The sequence below is a fragment of the Carassius gibelio genome, chromosome A1, assembly GCF_023724105.1.
Source record: "Carassius gibelio isolate Cgi1373 ecotype wild population from Czech Republic chromosome A1, carGib1.2-hapl.c, whole genome shotgun sequence".
Classification (NCBI taxonomy): Eukaryota; Metazoa; Chordata; class Actinopteri; order Cypriniformes; family Cyprinidae; genus Carassius; species Carassius gibelio.
In genome coordinates this window covers 23,479,546-23,502,719 of record NC_068371.1, presented here as the reverse complement: position 1 = coordinate 23,502,719, position 23,174 = coordinate 23,479,546, and the positions used below count along the sequence as shown (strand labels likewise).

The following is a 23,174-nucleotide window of genomic DNA, read 5'->3' as shown; positions in this document are numbered from 1 at the left end:
TCTAAATTATATGTTATTTCACTTGTATGTTCATTGGTCTAAAGATTGCAAAAAAAAAAAACAAAACAAAAAAACACCCATTCACATCCAGTGGTGTAAGATGCCTATCTAAGCCACATTTAGTGTGCATTCAAAAATAAGTTCACAAAACATCTATTATAATATAATTAAATATTTAGTAATAAGAGTAAGATTCAGTAAGAGTATACCTGTATCTCTTGAAGCATATGAGGTTGGGCCATGGTCTTTAAAGTCACATGAGTCTTTTCTGTACATACAAATCTGTGCTTTTATTCATGCCTTTTTCTAACATATACTGTATTTATGTATAAATTCACATTTAAATCCATATAAAACTGAAATGTTTACCATAACATCATTTACAGATAGATCATTGTAGAAAAGAAAAAATAAAAATATAAAAAGGAATGCCTATTTGACGATCATTTACACTCATGATTTTTAGTCACTGGCCTCCCTGTAAAATACTATAAATTTTGGCATCACATATTAATGGTCAAAAGGGTGCAAATCTTGGAATACAGAACAAATATATGACACACAATACAAACAAACAAAAATAATATACCACATGGTAAAGACTATAAAATATACAGACATCTGCTACACTAGTTTTGTGCACAAATGATGCAAGGAAAATTTTAAACGGTGTGAGAGAATGTTTCCCTCATACGAGACTCCTGAGAGGACAGAACACTACATCAATGTTATGGCCATCTCCTCACATTCAGTATATATATATATATATATATATATATATATATATATATATATATATATATATATATATATATATATATATATATATATATATATATATATATATATATATATATATGCATGTCTTTTAATCTGAATCAAGTGTGTTTTTTTATTCAAAGTGACTTTTATTTGCTAAATGCATAACCAAAGCTTGTACTGAACAGATTTAGGCTCCTCAATGCTGCAATGGTTTTTAAACAAACAAACAAAAATTATTAGGCTACAAAATGAATTCTAAATATTTTGGACTATTGTGACAAGAAAAACTGCCATTCCATAAGAATTACAAGTGTAAACTTGAAGGAGTCCTGAAGGTTTGGAGAATCAAATAGGCCTACATTTAAAGGCGCTGAACACGATTTTTCAACAACTAGATGTCGCTTCGGCCACACCCCCGCCCTCTGTTCGGCCACGCCCCCCATGAGAAACGGCATAGAGAAAACGGATATATAATGAAACTGAGACACCTTTGGCTTTTGTAAACAATGACAAGTGATGAGGTAAGTATTTTACTAATACAGAAACGTGGTATGTGGAAGCAGAAAGCTCTGTATTATCATTATATGAATGCGGGGAGATCCAACAATTTTAAAGGATTCTATTACTACACTATATCTATCTTTCATGGAAAATAGTTGCTTACAGATTCTGTTGTATTTATGTATAAAAATCGCATTCAGCACCTTTAACAGGCTTTTAATAGTGAGGCTAGTAGCTATAACCTAAGACTCTGTGCCAAATCGAGGCTCCCACCTTTCTGAATAAACCTCACATAAAAGTGCAGAAGATAAACCATATGAGGGAAATGTATATAAATGCACGTGAATCGCATAATACATGGACCTCCTCTTCCAGCTCTCGTTCCTGTAAAAATCCCATGTCCTTCACCTTGTTGTGCGAGGAGTACTTCCAGGTCTTCTGCATGTGACACTGGCAGATAGAGACCAGCTCTGTCTGCTTATATTGTCCACCAAACGTCTTTTTCACACTATGCATGTTTGTGGGGCATGTCTGCGGCGGTGGAGGGCGAGGTGGTCCGAGCGGGAGAAGCTGCGGTCGCAGTCGCTGCATTTGAACGGTTTGACACCGGTGTGTTTGCGGTAATGTCGTGTCAGCTCGTCAGAGCGAGCGAACTTCCACGAGCAGTTATCCCACGTACACTTGTATGGCTTTTCACCTGAGAGAGAAATATGTATGTATGTAAAGAAAGAACCTGACAGGAACAGAACAGGTTTTTTCTAAACATGACTTGATGTGAAAGTAGGCTGACTAACCTGTGTGTGTGCGTCTGTGGGCTTTAAGATGAGAGCTCTTGGTGTAAACCTTATTGCAGCCCTCAAACTCACACCTGTGAATGCGCCTCCTCTTTGAGTCTGGGGACTCTGAAGGCCGGGGCCTCCGCAGGCTCTCGATGCTGAACGGCAACAGGGAACTGCAATGACAGCATGGTTTGTAATTAAGGATTCATTTGAAAACAGTTTGGATTAGTATGATAATGGTAGACACACACATGCACGCACGCACACACACACACACACACACACATTCTTTACTTCTTTACTTTAAATCACCACTTGAGGGAGCTATGCTAATATTAATAGAATAATTATCCAGGGTCACCAAACTCGGTCCTGGAGGGCCGGTGTCCTGTAGAGTTTCTCCTTGTCCAAAAACCCTTGGACACTTGATTTCTTGTTAAAACAAATATTTATATATCCAAACTTCCGTATAACCCGAAAATGATTTTATTTACTTGTATTTTTTTGATTACTCTTTGTATCTAGACATTTATCACTTCAAATTAATTATAAATGTATTGCTATTTCTTGCCAAAGTTTAAAAACACCTTCCTTTTTGTTTTTAGGAAAGGCTTCGATGTGTATGTAAATTCCAATAATTCTATGGCGTGTAAAGCCCTTTCATGGTGTGATTTTTAGCACAATAGGATTTGGATTAGGCTAATGTAAGCCTTATTGTTTTTTGTTTGTATTCTGTCTTTGTATTTGTTCTTGCATAATAATAGTAATAATATAAAAAAGACATTTAGAAACTGATTTTAAAATGCGAAGTATTGAAAATAAAAATAAAGCCATGTAAACACTTGCATTTTTACAACTCTATAAGTGTGTCCCATCAGGTGATAAAAAGTTCAACACACAATTGTTATCTTCATGCTCACTTGAACACTTGGACCAAATACAGGACATATGTCATAGAAGTAGTCAAGATATCAGGTGCACTGCAGATATTTGGACAAGGGGTTTAGCTCCAACTTTCCTCAACACACCTGGCTAAAAGATTCTCGTATGCCCGGTGAGAACTTGATGAGCTGGTTCAGATGTGTTTGATTAAGGTTGAAACTAAACTCTGCAGGACATCAGCCTTCCAGGACCGAGTTCGGTTACCCCTGAAATCAATGGAGGCCATCGGACAATATTGTCTTGATGTTAAATGATTTCTTCTTTTCCTCCTTATTCTAAAATAATAATAATAATAATAGTAGTAGTAATAATAATAATAATAATAAAAAAAAATAGAAAAAAATGGATTGGTTACAATAAGTCTGAATATGCCAGCCAATTTGGTAGAAAGAATTGGTCGAACAGCCATAATTTTTTTCACTTCCGTTTGGTGGCGCTATTGGCTCGGAAATGTAAATAAAACTGTGCAGAAATCATTTGACATTATTATTAACATAATATGTCAATTAAAGATCAGAAGAGAGTATCAGTTGTTTATTCCGGTAAATAAACAGCCAACATTTGCTGTGCATATTTTTGGCATAAGAGAAATCTGCCTTTTCTTGAATTTTATTTTATTTTATTTTCTTGTCTGGATAAATTAGATGGTGAGCCTACTTTTCACTGGAAATGTTTTCTGGGGCAGAAGAGGCATTTTGACCCCCCCACAGAGCCACTTCCTGTTTCTTTTGGGAAGCAGGAGTTAAGGGTGTTAGTGTGAGGGGGGGGGGTCAACGAGGGGTACCTGTAGCTTTTGGCACACTCCATCGCTTCTGGGGCCCAACGAGGAAAAGAAAGAAAGAAAACATCCTAGATATTTTCTCCTCCTTTAAACAATATATCTGCATTCTCTAAAATGCTGTCACTATTTTCCACATTCCATTATGCGCTCATATGCGGCTTGGAATTTTTAGTCCGAGGTCAGAGGAACTCCATCTAGTTCTACACTAAGAATCAACGTTACAATGTTGTCAACAAGAGAGAGCCAGGGAGGGAAACAGCAGCTGCCGTCAGACTAAAAGCACAGTCATCTGTGTTCCGTCTTTTGTTTGTATGTTTCCCATTGGTGAACACCAGAGGGGCTTTCCAGGGGTGCTGACGTGCAGGGCAGCATCACTGTCTGGAGACCAGTTTATCAGTTTAATATAATAATAAAGTCCTTTCATTATTCACTAGCTGATCACGGGTCAGGGGATCCGTAAACCTGCATCGACTCCTGCACCTGTGTCCACAACACATCCAACCTGAAGCACACACTCCCTCTGAGACTGAAATCACTTCCTGACGCTCAACTGCTTCAACAAGGCCCTCCGTTCCATTGCCAGGGAACGAAAATACTCGCAAAGTGTTTACCCTGAATAAGCTTTAAATCCGGTAGGCATCTGCCAAACGTGTAAAAATATATACACACTCAAAATAACAGGTGCAAAACCTGTCACTGGGATGGGACCTTTTTAAAAAGTACTAATTTGAACCATCTGTAATTATAAGTAAATTTACGGTACTAATTTGCACCTTTGAAGAGAAAGGGTGCCATCCCAGTGACAGCTTTTGTACCTTTTTTTTAAGGAAGTATAGATAATTATAATAATAAAAATAAAACAATAATTGAGGAAAAATATTACTGGAATTATTTATGAATAGCTTTTTTCCCCATGTCTCCAGGGTGGCTTTGTCAGATTTCAAATTTTGCCCCTAGACTATAACCGTATACAAACAGTACGTATACAAACACTGCATGACTCACTGGATCGGACCCTTATTGATTTAAGAACCTGCAGGTCAAATCAGCAACACTCCCTGACACACTTTCTCTTTCACACTAATATTCACTATTGCTTATTTTTTTTATATAAAATCTTACTGGCACCTTTGTCCTTTCCAGAGTCATATAAGCACGGCTAGCCACTTGCCTTTGTCCCTATTTGCTTTCTAAAATAATTTCATATCCAAATTTAAAATATCTGTTTACTTTTAAATATCCATGTGATGGAGATTCCTTGAGGTTGGCTTCCATCACTCTATTTATTGTGTTCTGTTCTTGTGCATTAATTTAATTAATTAATTAATTTAATTTCTTAAAATATTTGTTGAGTTTGCTGGAGTATGTTTCCTGTTTTAGAAGAGCGGGCAGAGTCTTAAAGGAAATTTGAGCTATTTTATGGAAATATACAGTATGTTTAGGTTTTATCCATCCTTTCTATTGTGTTTATTACCTATGTTGGATTTAACTGTTCTTAATTATCTTATGTAGCCTACTTATTTATTAATCAGATGGAGAGACAAGAGTTTATTTGATAAAAAGGGTATGTTCCATTTAGAAAGAGCAGAAAACATGTTTATATAAGTTGGCTGTCACTAGTAGCAAGGGGTCCTAGTGGACGGATTGTGAAGAGCAGGTCGAACAAGGTTATTGTATCACTGCTTGAGTGTGGTAAACTCCATCCTCAGTCATGTAGAGGGGAGGTGGTACTGTTTTTATGCTCTTAAACATATTTATTTGCACATTTTGACCATCTGCTTTAAATAAACACCTCTTTGGGTGCCAGCATCGCTCCCGTGTGATTCTGCTTGTGAGTGTTTGGGTCCCTTTCACAATCAAAAATCTTATTTCTATGATTTTTGTCAATCTGGACATCATGCACAGAGTGAGCTCTGGAAATTACCATCATGTATCATAATGATAGATAGGACTGGATTGTATTAATAAAGGTGTCTTTACTCTTGCACAGCGCGGGCGATAGTCAGGGCGGTGGATCCTGTTTCATTCACACTCTCCAAGGTCACGTTGGGCAGGTCATCATCCTCGCTTTCACTCAAAGATCGCCGAGGTGACAGTCCATCTGCGATTCGGTGCATGACTGGATAAAAACAGAAGGTTGGTGCAGTTGAATGTACAATACTCACATATGATGACCAAATCATTTCTGAAACCTCCAGAGTTAACCTACAATCTGCAAAATATATAAATAAACATAATTGGACTCACCTTAAGTGTCTTTAACTACTATGTATTCACAATTAAATTAATAATCGACACAAAGTGCTTATTATGTACATACGTTTAAATGGCACTAATATTTAAAGAAATATCTTCATGCAGTTACACATGTAACTAATTAATGTAATTATGTCTATACACATATTTGTCTATAAGTGTTTTATAATACAACATAAACACAATAAGTACGTAATTGTACCTTACTTTTTTTATTGTTATTTTTTTTTTTTTTTTTTACATGTGTGCATAGTAGTTAAAGACACCTTTGAAATGCTTGTGTTCGATGGTAAAGATTCAGTGGACACTTCCTCATAATTTTTATTCTATGGCCATAGCACTGACACATTAAACCAAACTATTAAGATTCAAATCTAATGACACTATGATTAATATTTTAATAATGGCTTTGGTAGACAGCAGAGAAATAATTTCCCAATTCATTCACTCATCCTCATGTCCTTCCAAAAGCAAAAATGCATTCCCCCAAATTAGAATTGACAAAAGCAAACCTAACATTAAACATAAAAGCCCATTTAAAATATTAATAAATACAAAAATATAATAATACTGAAATAAAACTGATTTACATAAACTAAACCTCTTCTATCTAACCTTTGCAGCTTTGACGTTTTGATGTTCAGTTATAAGAATCTCAAGAACTAATGCTAATACATTTTTTTGTGAACTCATCTATTCCCAGCTCAAACGAATGACATAGTTCACTCTTCTTGCAACAGGAGAGCTGGACGTGTTTATATTGGTTTGGTTTGGTTTGGTTGTAATAGCAATTTCAAAGGTCTCCGTTGTATCCGTGCCATTCCATGTCCTGTCTTGTTGCCATGGATACTTCACGAGAGACTGCAGAGCATAAGGGCACGGACCCTTAAGATCCTCAGGGGGCTGGCCTCTGTGTGTGAATCTTGAGTGTTTTTTAATTAACTGAAACTGGATCATCAAAGTGTGAACTGCACAGGCCTAATTATGTGTCAACCGGCTTGTTTGCATACACAGCGTGCTTGTGATGTAGAAAAATGCCCTTCTCTGATTGGTCAGTTGACAGCAGAAAGAGCTCTAAGACATAACACACACACACACACACACTAACACAGGACAAAAGTGAGAGTTATATGACAACAAAGGATGTCTCCAGTCTCTATCTATACCTCCCCAGCCCCAGAGAAAAACAGGATGAAAAAGAGTAAAAGAATAAATGGAAAGCCTTCCTAGCCACAGAGTCCATTAAAACAGCTCTGTAGCCCGTAGGCAAGCTTTCCTGAATGAAAAAAAAAAGGGTTTGAGTATCTTCAAAAATGCCTCTTATCACAGTTGCTATTGTGTTTCCGCCATACACTTTGTCACTTATAAACCCAGGTGCCCTTATTTAGCTGAGCGTAGTTTTTGCCATAACATCAACTTCCTGCATGGATGTAGGGGCTGCCTGTTCTGAGACGAGCACAATGGAGCTGCACTCATAAGAGCTGAGCCTGTCTAACACACAGCCAGGCTCTGGGTTCTGTCACTGATCCTGCCAAGAGCGCGCAAACTCGGAAGAGAGGCTTTGAAGCACAGTACTTTGCACCTACGGACAAAGAGGGAGGAAAGTGGAGAGAGGAAGTGGCTAGCGTGAAAGACTTTGCAGGAGGATGAGTTTTAGAGCAAAAGCGACCTTGATACTGTCAACAGACCATGTGACAGTGATTTATACAGTATAAACCAAAAAAAATAAACAAATATAATAAGAAGCACAAGCTCTTGTATCATGCTATGTTGAAACAGTGAATATATCAGTAAAAGATAAGAAAATACTGTTATTGCATGTGGAGATTTAAGAAGGCGGATGGTCGACGTCATAAATATTGACATTAAAACAAAGGAAAAGTACGTAGGGACACTTTGCGCGTATGCAAATTGATTAATAATATTTTTTCCCCATTAAAAAACAAAAACAAACTTTGGCTGAATATATGTAGTCTTTGTATATAATTAAAAAAATAATAATGTGATGTGTAAAATGAACGTAGATCAATGTCGTAAAAAAACAACAACCACTATTTTAATCAGTTACTCTTCTTGTGTATTTTACTTTTCGTTCTGTATGTATTTCTCATTTTTATGCTTTTTAAAATGACAATAGTGTTTTTTTTTTTTTGCTATTTTAGTACATTAAGTTAAACTAAAAAAATAGTTAGCAACTAGCTGAAATAAAATAAAAATTAAATAAGCTTTATATATAAATTATTTTAAATTATATATATATATATATATATATATATATATATATATATATATATATATATATATATATATATATATATATACCTTAATGTTGGGAATTTACCCCAAAAAACAAGGTTTGTATGTTACACAAAGTTCAGTTTTTATGGATAAAATGGTAGACAACAACAAGGCTTATCAGTGCCACAATTTCATTGGCTAACAAGCCTCTGCCTCACCTTTCCTGTGCATCCTGTTTTCCTCCAGCAGCGGCATCATGAGCCTGCTGTTTCCCAGCGATCCTACTCCACGGTACACCAGCGGCATGGGCTGCACCACCACCGGCACCCGGCGTGGGTGGAGGTGGACCGGGCTGGAGCAAGGAGGCATCAGCTGGGGTATGTGCAAGAACGACTGCCCCCTGAGACTCCTGACCGGGGGAGAGGCCAGCACTGGAGACATCTTCAAACGAGGAACGGGGGTTATGACAGAAGTGGAGGAGGAGGAAGGCATAGATAACGATGATGGCGATGAGGATGACACAGACTTGCTGGAAGGAGGGGACCGTGGACAAAATCGTATTGATGATGAGGACGACGAGGGAGATGAGGATAAAGATGACAAAGCTGAAAGTGATGGGGAGGTTCTGGCTCTGTTGGTGGACAGGTCCACGGGTTCTGTTTGCATCTGGAAGGGATCGGACAGGAATCTATCGTCGGATGGTCTCCGAAATCTGCGGTTCAACACTAGCACGCCCATCTCTGTGTAGTCATGGATCACAGGAGACTGAGAGGAAAGAGACAGAATAAAATCAGTTAACTATTATTTTGAAGCTGCTGGTAGCCGTTGACTTCCATAATATTTATTTTCCATGTGGAAGTCAATGGCTCCCAGCAACTGTTTGGTTGCCAACATTCAATAAAATATCTTAGTTTGTGTTCAACAGAAGAAAGAAACTCATACAGGTTTAGAAATGAACTTTCATTTTTTGGGTGTTTTGTTCTATCTATTAATTTATTTAAATGCATATTTTAGACATATTTTATCCACCTTATTTTGAAACAAGTTATGCTATTTTCTACGAGTGTGTGAGACTTCACTTCAGATTCATTAGCTGCAATAGGTAAATAACAAGTCGAATAACAAAGTGCAGTAAATGGTAAAGCGATTTGTGCTAGAAACCAGTGTTTATGATAATAATTTAAAATAATATGATACACCAGTTTGCAGTATTAAGCGGCATTAACAGGCTGTTTTTGTACAGCTAAAATAAGGAAGCCTTTTTATTCTATTAAATTCTCTGAAATGTTAATAAATATGAAATGTTTCCTGAGCACCGATTTAGCAGATTAGAATGATTTCTGACATGAATCGTTTAAGTTAATATTGTTTTTAATGTAGATTTGATCAAATAAATTCAGCAAATGCCATTTATAACCAGGTCCATCACTGAACAGAAGGAAGGATTATACTATAGGCTTTTAATGACTGGTGAGGAGAGATTTTGAGTGAAATAACCTAAGATTGCTTACTGCAGGGGGCTGAAGACATCTACAGTATTAAGAGAGCTTGTTTATAATATGGGAGGAAAACACACCACAAAAGGTGCAGAGAAAAAGTGAAGAAAAAGCAGTCTTTCTGACATATACTGACTCAGCTGTTAACCTAAATTAATATCAGTAAATCGACAAAACATTCCAGGCAGAGATGTCATAAGCACTCACTCAGACCTAGTGAAACCATGGACAAAAAGTGGTCTGCTGGCAGCATTATTTCTAGCCCAAAAATGTCCCTTCTGTTTTTTGCTGTGGTTGACTTGGAGGCTGTTCAGCCGAAATGGAACATGTTTTGAAACTTCATCTCTACCCCATTTCTCTCTCTCTCCCGACTCGTGCTTCACCTTTCCCACCTTCCTATCCCTCCCCTCCTGCACGGTCCGCGTCCAACCCCCCGTATGGGGGGCTATCAGTCATTTTCGGCTAATTTTCCGAATCCGAAGAGCTTCTGGTGAGGATGGCTTTAATAGAGGGGAGCAATGCATTTCCAAGAAAAGGGGCTTGGCGTTGAGCCCACTCAAACAAGAAGCACGTTTCAGCGACTGCGCTGCCTGTTGATTTAACACACTTCAAAGCTGAGCTGCATGGGCCTACACACATCCTGCACTCGTCCCAATCAACGTCACGACACGACAACTGTTAAAACGGGTAAAACAGGGTGCAAAATATTGTGTGTGGGTTTAGCTGTGCATGAAAATGAAGAGAGAGCTTTAGGACTGGGGAGCATGTGTTTATGTTTATTTGGTCAAGCCTGAAATCTGGCACATATCCTAAAGACTCAAAGCACAGGACACCTTAACCTAAACCTCTAGTCAGGCAATACAAAGTACAGTAAAGATAGCACAGTAAAGCACAGCCACTTAGTATAGTGAATCTCACGAAAATTCCCTGATTTCCTCACAAAAAACTCCTGATATTTCACGCCAAAATAGTCAAAATATTATCATTGTGATGCTGCAAAAGATTCTCGTTGTCATGTTGCTTACCCGTCTCTGTGACTCTGCAGGATCGATTTTGACTGGCAGGGCTGGCATCCCATCCAGCATCAACATCCTGATAGCACTGTTCCTACGAAGGATGGCAGAAAAACACTGTCAGGCTTCAATAACTTCAAGTGTTAAATCACACTGGGTTGCTCTGCAGACTGTCAGTCGTAGTGAGGAACAGAGCAATCAAATACGTTTTGGTATAACTGTGATGAGACGCCAGAGTAAAAGTCTCACAGATCATATAGGAGCTGTGTTTAGTGACAGTTCAGTGGATAGACTGTGTGAGGATAACAATAAACATATGTGAGAGAGCAGGCCAGACGGTTTAATAAGCATTAATATATCATTCTCTCAGAAGTGTTTACTATTAGTACTACTTGAGGTATTTCACAAGATAGGAACAGATGCCTTGACTTGTGAGAAAATCGATCTATAAGTCATTATTTATCATTTTCTGTTTACTTATCCAATTGTGAACAGCAGCACGAAAACAACTGACTTAAACTGTGCCATGTAATCTGGTTTTAGATTCTTTTAAAGCAACAATCCCGAATTATGACATCTGGTAAGACATTAGTTACTCCTTCAAGAATGTTATGATACATAACTTTGCATTGACATTGCCCATGTTTTTAAATTCTCTTAAGACATCATTAAACATGGGTAGTTTAAGCAAGGACACAACCATTATACAGCAGGATTATTTGACAGTTGTTAGACATTTTATGTGCTCATGATTTGGCCTGTGTTTGCTTGTTGATGAGAATTTTAAACTTGCTATAGTAAATATAAATGTGAAATGGTGAAGTACTGAAAGTCAGCAGATAGCTTCCATTTTCCAGACAGCAGGAAATGAGAGGTGTGAAATTAACACTTGCTTAAATTGCTAGAATTCAAATGGACACGCTGTTATATACACTACACAATCACCCTCTGCTTGTTACTGCAAATGAACTGATTCAGTTATGCCATTATAAATTTATTGCAAGGGAATGGGTTAAGGACATTGCATATTTTTCAGGACCTATTTATTGATTTAATTTTTTTTACATACATTAGTTAACATAAATGTACCTCTTCAATTATTCAAAAATTTAAAGAATACAATTCTTATATTCATAAAATAGTTTGGCATGATGTCTTATTAAAATTTCTTATAAAAAGTAAGACCAGCAAATGAGAGTCGTGTGGTTCATCTATATACTAGCTAGCAAAATATTATATTAGCTAGCAAAAGCTCCCCAGTCGTATTACAAAACTCTTCAAATTTCAGATATTTTGACTATTTTATGACAAAGCAAGGCCAGTTCAGGTTGTAAAACATCATGTGGTGAGTTATGATTTTAATAATTCATTATAGTTGTTTTACTTAATGGTTCATTCAGTTGAAACTTTTCTGTTTCAAAATATGAAACTAGCATGGACATAATAAAACTGGCCCATCACACTACTTTTTTCCCCTCTATTTTCTTTATTGTGGACAATGTGTCATTTATCTTAATCACAACTGATAATTATTAAAATAATTTTCATGCCACTGGTTATAATTCCAACTTCATGAATTACACTTAAACTAACGTGACAGAAATGAAGCACAGGCAGCTATGTGCTCACAAACTTGCATAAAGAGCATTCGGAAGTATTGCGTAAGCTTGAGTACTTCCTTGGTTATTGGAGTTCATGGGGTTAGTCCTGTCTCACAACTCTGCAGCACTGATAAACGGACGAGGTGGATTATATCTGGAAATCACCTTATTTCTTCCTGTTACTGCAGCGTTTGCAGATTCATTAGAGAGACTGGAAACTGCTGACTGTTTTGGCTTCTGTTGACCTGCTTAGATTACCTCTCACTCTCTTTGTGTGTGTGTGTGTGTGTGCATGACTGTAATCCATGGCAGACAGGATGTCAGAGGAAACGGGTGGGGTCTGACGGGCTGTGCCCACTTAAAACCCCTGCTTCCAAATGCTGTCTTTGTCCATGTGTTCCTGGGTTTTTAAAGACAGAGAACGCCCAAACCAACTTTAATGGCACCAATCTGAGAACACTTCACTTCCCCATGAGTCTTCTTACCAGAGAAGCTCCTACACATCATGCAGCATTTTTAAAGTGTCTGTGAGTTCCCAGATGAAGCCATTAGAATGTTTTTGTTGTTTGGGGTTGCTTGGTCACTGTGGTATATTGTATTTCCTGTTTTGATGACTTTGTCTGAATTATGAAGTGAATTTCTGATGAATTACACAGAAATGGTAAAGAAGGTTTTATAAAAAAGAAATAGTTTGCTTTTTGTTTTAGTGACTATAGCTAAAACCACATTGGTCAGGTTGGGAGACCAGCTAAACTAGTTTACACCAGCTACATCCAGCTTAGACTAACCAACAACTGAATAAATATATTTCAATCAGTATTGAAAAGTTGTTTTACCTAATGGCATATTAGTATTAATGTATTGGGTCATTAGCTTAGCAAAAGGCTAACTTCAAAATCTATTGAACACAAATGCAAGTCAAATGTAGAGTTGTCAAGAGTTGTCATATTTTTTTTTTCAGTATTTAGGTGGACTGTTGAAGTGTTTGGGCAATTAGCTTAGCAACACGCTAACATCAGAATCTATTGAAATATTATTGCACTGCAATAATCCAATGTTATCATTTATTTGAGTGTTTGCTATTGAATCATTAGCTTAGTAACATTACTGTGTCAATGTTTATTGAAATGTTAGTCAGTATTAAAGTATTGGATCATTGGTTTAGTAACATGCTAATGTCAAAATCTGTTGGAACCTATATTTAGTCAACCAAGGTTAGATGTAATCTCTATTCAGATAAGATGAGGTCTATAACAAACTAAATCATCTTTGGTAGTTTTCACTCAGAGAGAAAGCAGTGACTCAACGTTTTTTTCTGAGAAGTTGGCAAGTTTCATCAGAATGTGACCTCAGGTCAGAGCTGCTTCCTGCCCACTGCCATGCTTCTGATAACCAGGCTCAAACCTCACCCACAATGTCTCCTGTACAAACATCTCCCTCATCTCCACTCTTCCCTTTTCTCCTTCCTCCCCTGCTTAGATAACAGACACATCTGTATCTTTGCTCACGAAGCTTTGGGGTACAGCTCCAAGATCAGACCTCTCCTTTTTAAATTGATCTAAATAACTATGTGCTGAAAAACTGAGCCGAACCGAAGACGCTGCTCTGGATCCATCCCCAAGATGCAGATTTCTTCTAGATGCTCCTGCTTTGCGTAATTGTCTATTGCCAAAAAAGCCCTGAGTGACTTCAGACTTTCCATTTCAACAGAGCTCATTTTCCTTGGCAGGACAACTTCTGTCGGATAGAGCCAGGACATTGTCAAACCTCCAAGAGAGAAAAGGTGCGGGAGAGAAGAAGACTGTGTGTGTGAGTGAGGAATTGCTGGGGAGAGGTGTGCTGTTACACTATTTGAATCAACTGTGGGTGCACACCGATGTTTAAAGAATTGACTGGCTAGGCCTTTGCAGTAAAACAATGCCAGGAACAGTTGTGGCCACTAATGTAAACATTCCAGTCTTCTGAACCGACTCTCCTTGTTCAGCAGATCTCTGAACAATTTCATCTAAACATGTCATTCCACTAAACAGGCTCGTAAATAATGTTTTCTAATTCCTGGTTCCTGTTAGAGTGTTCTCTTTTTGTTCCTATTATTAGTGTCTCATTACTGAGAAAATCTACTAAATCATAAGTGGCTCTCAAACTGTGCTAACTGTGGACCCCAGAGGAGAGACACTCAAGAATCAATTTGTTCAAATACACTGACTTGGTTTTTTAGGAATGAAAGAGGTAACGGTCTTTATGAGTGAGTTACTGAAACATTCACTCAACTGATTCATTCAAAAACATGGATTCATACAGAAACACTACTACTGTGTTACTAGTCACTAAATAGTCTCTCAATTTGTTTTGTAGTAAATAAAAGACACTATAAGGCATTTCATATGCAAGTGCAATTGCACAGTCAGGGATAATGGCTGGATTTACATTAGTCTGTTCATTACACAACTGTAAAAAACAATCAGGCAACAAATAACACTAACAGTAATTACAAGGAAACACAAGTATTACAACAACTGTCATACTGAAGACCTCTGAGGTCGTTTTTACTATTTAATAACTGAGACAAACACATGGCAGCAGTTGTGTTTATATGAAGCAAAAGAGCACTTTTACAATGTGTTACAAGAGATCTGAAAGTTGTCTGATATTTATGGACAGAACATTCTGTATTCTGCATGGGCAGAAGTATTCTGACGTGTAATCAAAAAGCAATATCACATCTGATTTCCTTGATTGATAATTATATAAAGGGAAGGAGCGTTGCAAGAGAACGATGCATTATTGTGCCATATCATGAAATCACTTTCACAGACTTTTTCATTAACTGTCCCCTCCTGTTGGAATGACCTGCCCAACTCAATCCATAGCCATCTGCAAGAACATGTTGATCTGTTGACTAAAACACATCTGTTCCAACTTTTTATATATGTAGCTCAAACTGTTCTGTGTATGTTGCTGACAGTCCATAAATGTGTACTAAGAGAGATGTCAAATTGGCAAAAGCGAATATTTTAAAAGTCTGGTTTAATCCAAAACCACTAAAGTACATCTGGAGAGTCAGTGATCGTTCAGGGACTCTTGATCAAACTGACTGACCTCTTAGTGGCCCATTTCACGCACCTAGTGGTGATCTATCATCAATAGTTGTAAAGAGATTTCGGCATTATGGCTACAATAAGAAACATTCCAGACAAGATGTTGATGTATGAAATCCTTGAATGCTCTTCGTGGATGAAATGGCCTTCTCTCTCAGCTTCACAATCATTGCTTTTTGTGAAGATTCATCTGCTCCTTACAATCTTTAAAGAAAATAAACACTACATAACGTCTCCTGCAGTTTCTTCAAATTTAGTTTAGAAATCAGGCTTCTGCATTTTCCTAGGAAAATCCATACGCATCTGTTATTGATTTAAGGGGAGCCTGGAACCCCTCCGTTTAAATCTGTCAGTGTGAGGAGCGCATAGGTTAATATTTACTGACCTCATGTGAGACCATACTTGCCTCTTGCCATACAGGTGACAGCGGGTCAAGTCTTTGTGTCTGTGAGTGGAAAGTCTGTCAAAGTGTCCAACAAGTGTTTTTTTCTGTCTCACAGAATATAAAATCGATGAAAGCACTAATGTGCTCTGAAGAGTGAAAACGTCAAAAACTGTTTTTCCTGCTTTGCAAACTAAACCTCGAAATGCAGTCTACATTTTCTTTCTCTCCCTTCTTCCTGTCTGTAATTTCTTCTTCACCTGCTTCTTTCTGACACTGCACAGCGTGCTGTAGGACACGTACTAGTGCAGGCTTGAGATCAGTTTTACAATGGTGAATACCAAGACATTACTAGGCATTCCTGCTCCCAGACCAGGCCAAGAAGATGACAAATGGCCTCTCGGTCACAGCTTGGACTGCTTTTCTGTGCTCTCTTCCATGAAGACAGCAGGCCAGAAACATCTGAAGCTCTCTCTCTAGTGTTCCACTGGACAGGGTGAGACAGATGTGTGTAATTTGACTTGAACTGTTGAACCGCATGCCGTCAAACTGTTTATTATCAGAGGTCTGGCACACACAGGTTGCGCAATATTTGAAGGCCGTGTTATTAGGCAATATTGCGCAACACATAGCGTCAACAGTGAAGAGTTTAAGAAAAAATGTGCTCCTTGAGAATGAGAGCTCTGACAAAAAAACACACAAATAAATAAATAAATAAATGAAAATGAATAAATGAGGCAACCATCATATCTTTAATGAAGGTCAGATGACTGCAGTGACTTGAGCCAAACCTATCATACAGAGGCTGTGTGGAGTCGCTTCCTGGTTCTATTAAAGGACAGCCTCTAAGAGCCACATTTTTTTATTTTGTCTGATCTAAATCAGAATTCATAAGCACAACTGTAGTTAAACCTAGAGATTATTGTGCTCAGCAGTCCATTTTGCACTATGTATGATACATTTTGGTGCCTTCACACCTCTGATTGCTTTCAAAATGATGCCGTGCACAGTATGTATAGAAGGGAATTGATGACATTCTGTATTTTTTTGAGAAGACACACATTGTCTGTGTGGTAATTGTATGATTATAACCTTCATATATATATATATATATATATATATATATATATATATATATATATATATATATATATATATATATATATATATATATATATATATATATATATATATATATATATATATATATATATATATATATATATATATATATATATATATATATATATATATATATATATATATATATATATATATATATATATGAAGAGTTCAGATGTAAAAGCCTCTAAGTGCCATTTGAAATTTTCATCTAAAATTAGGTTTTCTATCAGGCTCCTATATTTATGTTCAGTTATTTCACTTTAATAGCCTGGAAAAGGACCTGCACATTGCCATTGAAGTAAAATGACTCAACCTTAGCATAGGAGCTTGATCCTAATCCAAAATTTCAGATGGCACTATACTGTATATATTTGCTCTGAAACTAAATAAGATTTGCTCATTAAAATGCAATGTTCAAAGCAACTACTTAAAGAAATTATAGGCATGTTCTCCAAACTACTTTCACTCAAAATTAACTTTTATTTTAATTAAAAAATAAATAAATAATAATAATTATATATATATATAATATTTTAGAATATTTCATATTTGAAGAAATGTATTTTTAATAGACACATTTTATTTATTTTTATAAAAATATACTTTTTAGATTCTGTAGTTTTGTTTATGGTATTGTTTATAGTTTATTTTTATCAGGCTTTGTTTTATCAGAAAATCAAGAGAAGTAAAGGGAGAATGGGGCTGTTTTAATACTAAAAATATGTAACATTTAAAAAAAAATTTAATCAAATATTTTGCTAAAAAGAATTCCATGTGTGTACTTTTTTGAATATTGGCATAAAATGTTAAATCAAGAATCGAAGAGATGATTCTTGCAAAAAGACTGAACCGATTAAACACACTATTTAAGTTGTGAGACGAGGAAAGGCTGCAAAATTTCCATCAAGACAAACTTTTAGCAAACTTATAGCCAAATGAAACACATCAAAATCACAATATTTACAATACATTTACAATTCATTTTACTTAACCAGAAAAGCATTGCATATATAATAATAATATTCAATGTGTTGTATTCAATATACAATACTTAGTACAAATAGCCACCCACCAAGGTGTTTGAAAGTCTTGCCTGTTTAACAGCTGGAAGAGATCTGCCCGCATTCCCATTAGGCTGTGCAGACTCTGGGGGCAGCGATAGCCCTCCCCAGCTGTCCCGAGCATTGTGGGAAAGCCTGAGCCTCTTCTAGAGCAGTGCCAGAAAAGAATCAGCCCCTAAAGCACAGATTGAATGCCAGTAACCAAGCATGCTAACTAGCGTGACCACTAGCCACTCAGAGCCCGAACATCATACAAAGAGTAAACTTACAGAAAAGAAGCAAAGAGAGCAGGGAAGTAGAAGGAAAGGAGGACAGGGAAGGATGTGATCGCTAGAGATTATACAGCCCTTCCAAAACAGATAATGACTACCAAGCACTCCTTTTTCTTTTCACATACTCAAAAGACATGCGTTTTTACCCCTTGAACGATATTAGCCTTCTTCCCTGAGTGTTATGATGCCCCTGCTCGTAATGAGCAAGGCAGCTGTGTTTGTTTTCCAGCAGTGCATGCTCATGCAGGGCTGGGTAAGAATTGTTTTTCCTTCTCTGCCCTCGGCGAGGCTGGAAAACACACAGCTGCAACTAAAGACTCGGGGAAAAGTGGAGAAAGCGAACAAGAGCGTGCAACTGCAGGTGAAAACCAAAGAAGTGACAGATAGAAGTGAAGAGAGCGAGAGCAAGACACAAAGAGGTCGAGAAAAAGTACAGCTTTTAGCTCTTCCAAAGTAATTCGTCCTGACAGCAGCAGTGGGGCTGAAGACAACTGTCTGGCTTTGACAGATCCCTAACCTGGAACAGATTCCACATGAAACTCACTCCCTCTTCCTCTTGCATTTGGCGGTCAGGCCCCACCAGGAGAGGCCCTGGGGTCAGAGGTCAAAGTTCAGTCAATGTGTTCTCAGGAAGTGCATCCGCTATACAGGCTCTGCTTGTAGCCCTTCTGCAGAGCTCAGTTTAATGGGCCAGGCGCTCACTAGGGAGATCTGCTGTTTCCCGTACTGTACAGAAACCTCCCTGCCACTTCACTCTTTGTAGGTTGGTGACTCATAAAGGAGATTTAGTTCCTTTGATTTCTGTTCTGCATGCACATTTGTGTAGGTGTGTGTAAGTGCATGGCTGCGTGCAAGCATCTGGGTTTCTATGCCAAGAAGAGATGCAGTTCCCCCTGTCAGGTCAGTTTCGAAGCAAGAGATTGAGCTTATCTTTGAGTACTTCTAAATTTCCATTAACAATTTTGGCTTCCAAGACTAGACTAGCCTTTAACATGTACAGTAATGATTAGGGATAACAATCTAAATGTAATCATTTAACAATATGAGTATTTCTGTATTGGTATTGGTATCTGAGTACTCAATGCGATACCAATTTGATTGTTATCTCTGTGAATGCAGCTGCATGTGTGAATTAACAAATGTACATGTTGGTTTAACAGCTTGCCTTATTTGGTTTGAGTTATAAATGTTTACACAGATAGTGGCTGTTGATACAAGACTGGAATATGTTTTGAAATGTCATATTCGCACACCTTGCAGGGTCTTAGTGTGCTTCCACTGACCTTCTACTGTATATTATGCACTATCCAAACAAACTTTAAATAATAATACCTACATTTATTGTATTAATATGTAATCTTTAGGGGTAAATAGTTGAACCTTTCAAAAGAGTACTGCCCCAGTGACAGATGCTGAATTATTATTTTTCTTAATCAACAACAACACTGACAAGCATTATTTATTGCTATTTACATGCATGAACAGTGCATAAACAATAGACACTTATATAAAAAACATTGGAAATATGTTTACATTACAGTGTGTATGTGTTTGTTAATTAATTTGTTTGTTTGTCTGTTTATCAAAGGTGACATTACTATTTATTTAATAGATTTTTATAACTTAAAGTCAGTTCAGTTTATTTAATTGTTCTTTATCATTATTTACATAGTAAATAAATAATAAATACTTTGAAACTAAACTAAGTTTACATTACAAAATTCAACAGATATACTTTGTTTATTTATGTATGTATGTATGTTTGTTTTTTTGTTTGCTTATTTATCAAAGGCCAGTTAGGTTTATTTGATTGTTCTTTATTACTATTTACATAGTCAATAAATAATACATACTTCAAAAACATCAAAACTATGTTTACAGTACACTATTTATTTATTTAAATAAAATATAAGTTAAGTTTATTTCTTTTAAAAAAACTAAAAGCCACTGCAAAACATTGTTTACATTTTGTTTTCAACAAAACTTTTTGTGATTCTAAAAACTTGCAACACAAAACTCATTCCACACCTGTTTCACACCCCCTTCAAACTATTGATTCAGATCAGCTCTCTTTCTCGCCCACTTTGTGTTCCTAAAGACCATCTACAACAACAACCACCCAGCGGTTAACCTTGCAGAGCTACAGCTGCCTCACTGGGTCATTCAAGCACCACAGCGAGAAGAATGTTATTTTATTGACTTTTCAGGTGAAGAAATGCTTCCAAAAACATGAGACACAGTGACCCCCAAACTTCCTCACCATGCAACTGCAGCACAAAGCTCATCCGGTGCAGACTTGACAGACACCAGACACTGATCAACACTCTGGAGGAACTCTCAGGTGCGGTTTCTGTTCTGCGGTGCACAGGATCCTGTATATTTATAGCTACTTAAATCGTATTTAACTCTAATGATACTGTGGTTTTTTCGGATAATGTCTAATTATTTTTCAGAACTTTGAAGGTCTGATTGACTTGGCTTGGAATCCCATGTCACATACTTGAGAGAGAAACCACTGGCAGATGGAGAGAAAATCATCCATGCCAAATCAGACCAACAGATGCAACCAAGCTCTAGTTCCTTACTGGTCTACAACAAAGCTACTGTTCTTCTGTGCAATTGTTGCATTTACGTTTATCATGTATTGCTGTATCAACGAATTTTGAAGCCGTTCTTAAAAAAGTATAAAACAAACAGAAAGAGAGAGCAAGAAAAAGGAAGTAAATGCAATCCTGGCGTCTTTCATAAGTACCCATAAGAAAAACAATCCCATTATACAGCATTTATGTAACATTCTTAACTGTGCATATAACTATTTATATTTGAAATCAGCATTTAAATGACATGAAACAAATAGGAAGAGAAAACAAGCAACAAAGACAGCAATACTGTGAACACATTGTATAAATTGATCAATAATATGCTTTAGTGCAATAAATAATACACAGAAGTCAACAGCAATAAAAGTTATAAAGAACTAGCAAACAATATAGCACTTTTGTCACACTAATAAGAACTCTTATGCTACTAATTTTGACCTCTTAAATTTTAATTATTAAATGTACAAATTGGTTAACACTTAAAACTCCAAATAGTCATAACATTTATTTTTATTTTTCATTCATAAAATAAAGACTTTAAGGAGCTCTTATTTACAATTTTAATTGGCTTTTAAATGCCAGCTGACAGGTCCATAGTTTCACAAACTAGCATTCTAAGTAGTGTTAAACTGAAAAATAAAATAACATTAGACATTACTGACCTTGTTTATTAACCTCAATAATTGACAGCGAGAACCACTATCCTTACAGCTTCCCTCTGCCTCCCTTTTTTCTGTCTTGTTTTCCTCTGTCGCACTTTCTGATGTGACCCCCTTCTCTATCTCTGTCTCTCCTCCGCCGCCGTGTGTTTCTCAGGAGGAAATGAATGGATAGCTCACACAGTGCTGTTCTACTCACAGAGCTCGGGTCACATGACCAGGCTGAATGAAGAGAGTGGGTGGACCTTTGGGCTGTCAGGCGAGAGGACAAGTGTGTGTGTGTGTGTGCATGAGCGAGAAGGTGCCAGACTGTGAAAATGTTGTGGGTGTTTATATATCAGTAGAGATGGTTTATCTCATTTTTTTGGGGTGTGGAAACGGAAACCCAACAATCTCAAATTATTCTCAAAATTGAAAATTTAAATAAATAAATAAATAATAATAATAATAATTATAGCATATATATCAATAGTATATTTATGTCTTAGAAAGGTTTTTCATCTATGGTTTAATAAAGGACTTTTAACATCCACAGAATCTTGCTATTACACAGAAAGTTCTTTATTGTGGATAAAAACTTCTTCTGATTATTAAAATGTTCTTCACACTATGAAAAATAGTTATTTTTAAGAACTGTTCACTGAAAATGTAAATCTCATATTTCCAAAGCATTTAAAAATATATTTTCCCGCATGTATTCCATTTAATATTTCATTGTGCTTTACATTATGTTTACATTACAGTGTGTATGTGTTTGTTAATTAATTTGTTTGTTTGTCTTTTTATCAAAGGTGACATTACTATTTATTTATTTATTTATTAGATTTTTCATACTTAAAGTCAGTTCAGTTTATTTCATTGTTCTTTATTATTATTTACATAGTAAATAAATAATAAATACTTTGAAACTAAACTATGTTTACATTACAAAATTCAACAGATATACTTTGTTTATTTATGTATGTATGTTTGTTTATTTGTTTGCTTATTTATCAAAGGCCAGTTAGGTTTATTTGATTGTTCTTTATTACTATTTACATAGTCAATAAATAATACATACTTCAAAAACATCAAAACTATGTTTACAGTACACTATTTATTTATTTAAATTAAAGTTTAGTTTTAAAGTTTATTTCTTAAAAAAAAAAAAAAAACTAAAAGCCACTGCAAAACATTGTTCACATTACACTTTGTTTATTATTCATTTAAAGTTTATTATTTAATTTAATTAGATTTTATTTTTTAAATAAAGATTCGGTTTTACAGTAGGTCTGCTGTGTTTTCAAAATCGAAACTGATTCACTACTGAACAGTTTTTACGTAGATACCTACCACCGAAAACACATTTTTAAACTTCCATCAATTGATTCATGGGTTGTGGAGATGCTGGAGCCTAGGTAGGGAAGGTAGGGAAACACCCAGGATGGGTTCCCAGTCCATTACAGGGATTCTAAAAACTTGCAACACAAAACTCATTCCACACCTGATTCACACCCCCTTCAAACTATTGATTCAGACCTTGTATCAAACTATTGATAGAAGATCTAAAAGCATCATAGAGATGAAGAAATGCCAGGATGGAAGTGAACACACCATGTTGTCTAGCTA

The 23,174-nt window shown here is 36.4% G+C and overlaps 1 protein-coding gene across 3 annotated transcripts; it reads right to left on the bottom strand.

The window, feature by feature from the left end:
- Positions 1–264: 264 nt before the first annotated feature.
- LOC128016053 (Krueppel-like factor 12) lies at positions 265–21,738 on the bottom strand. Of its 3 annotated transcripts, none has more exons than XM_052600385.1 (7): positions 21,570–21,736; positions 18,047–18,210; positions 10,781–10,862; positions 8,478–9,024; positions 5,746–5,884; positions 2,058–2,215; positions 265–1,960 (listed from the first exon to the last, which is right to left on the bottom strand). In XM_052600385.1, exons 2-7 carry the CDS (start codon positions 18,157–18,159, stop codon positions 1,767–1,769), a joined length of 1,233 nt encoding a protein of 410 aa, XP_052456345.1. In that variant the 5' UTR covers positions 18,160–18,210; positions 21,570–21,736; the 3' UTR covers positions 265–1,766. The 3 variants fall into 3 exon arrangements, with proteins under 3 accessions (XP_052456345.1, XP_052456356.1, XP_052456366.1); XM_052600396.1 differs by having other exon boundaries at positions 18,068–18,210; positions 21,570–21,735; XM_052600406.1 differs by lacking the exon at positions 18,047–18,210 and having other exon boundaries at positions 21,570–21,738.
- Between the last annotated feature and the right edge of the window lie 1,436 nt (positions 21,739–23,174).

Bases quoted from the DNA above. Each gene is read 5' to 3' on its own strand.
- LOC128016053 (XM_052600385.1), bottom strand. From the start codon at position 18,159: ATGCTCGGGACAGCTGGGGAGGGCTATCGCTGCCCCCAGAGTCTGCAC. The intron at 10,863-18,046 runs GTGGGTGGCTAT...CATCCTTCGTAG, and splicing joins CAAGACTTTCAAACACCTTG to GAACAGTGCTATCAGGATGT. The intron at 1,961-2,057 runs GTTAGTCAGCCT...TTTCTCTCTCAG, and splicing joins CCACAGACGCACACACACAG to GTGAAAAGCCATACAAGTGT.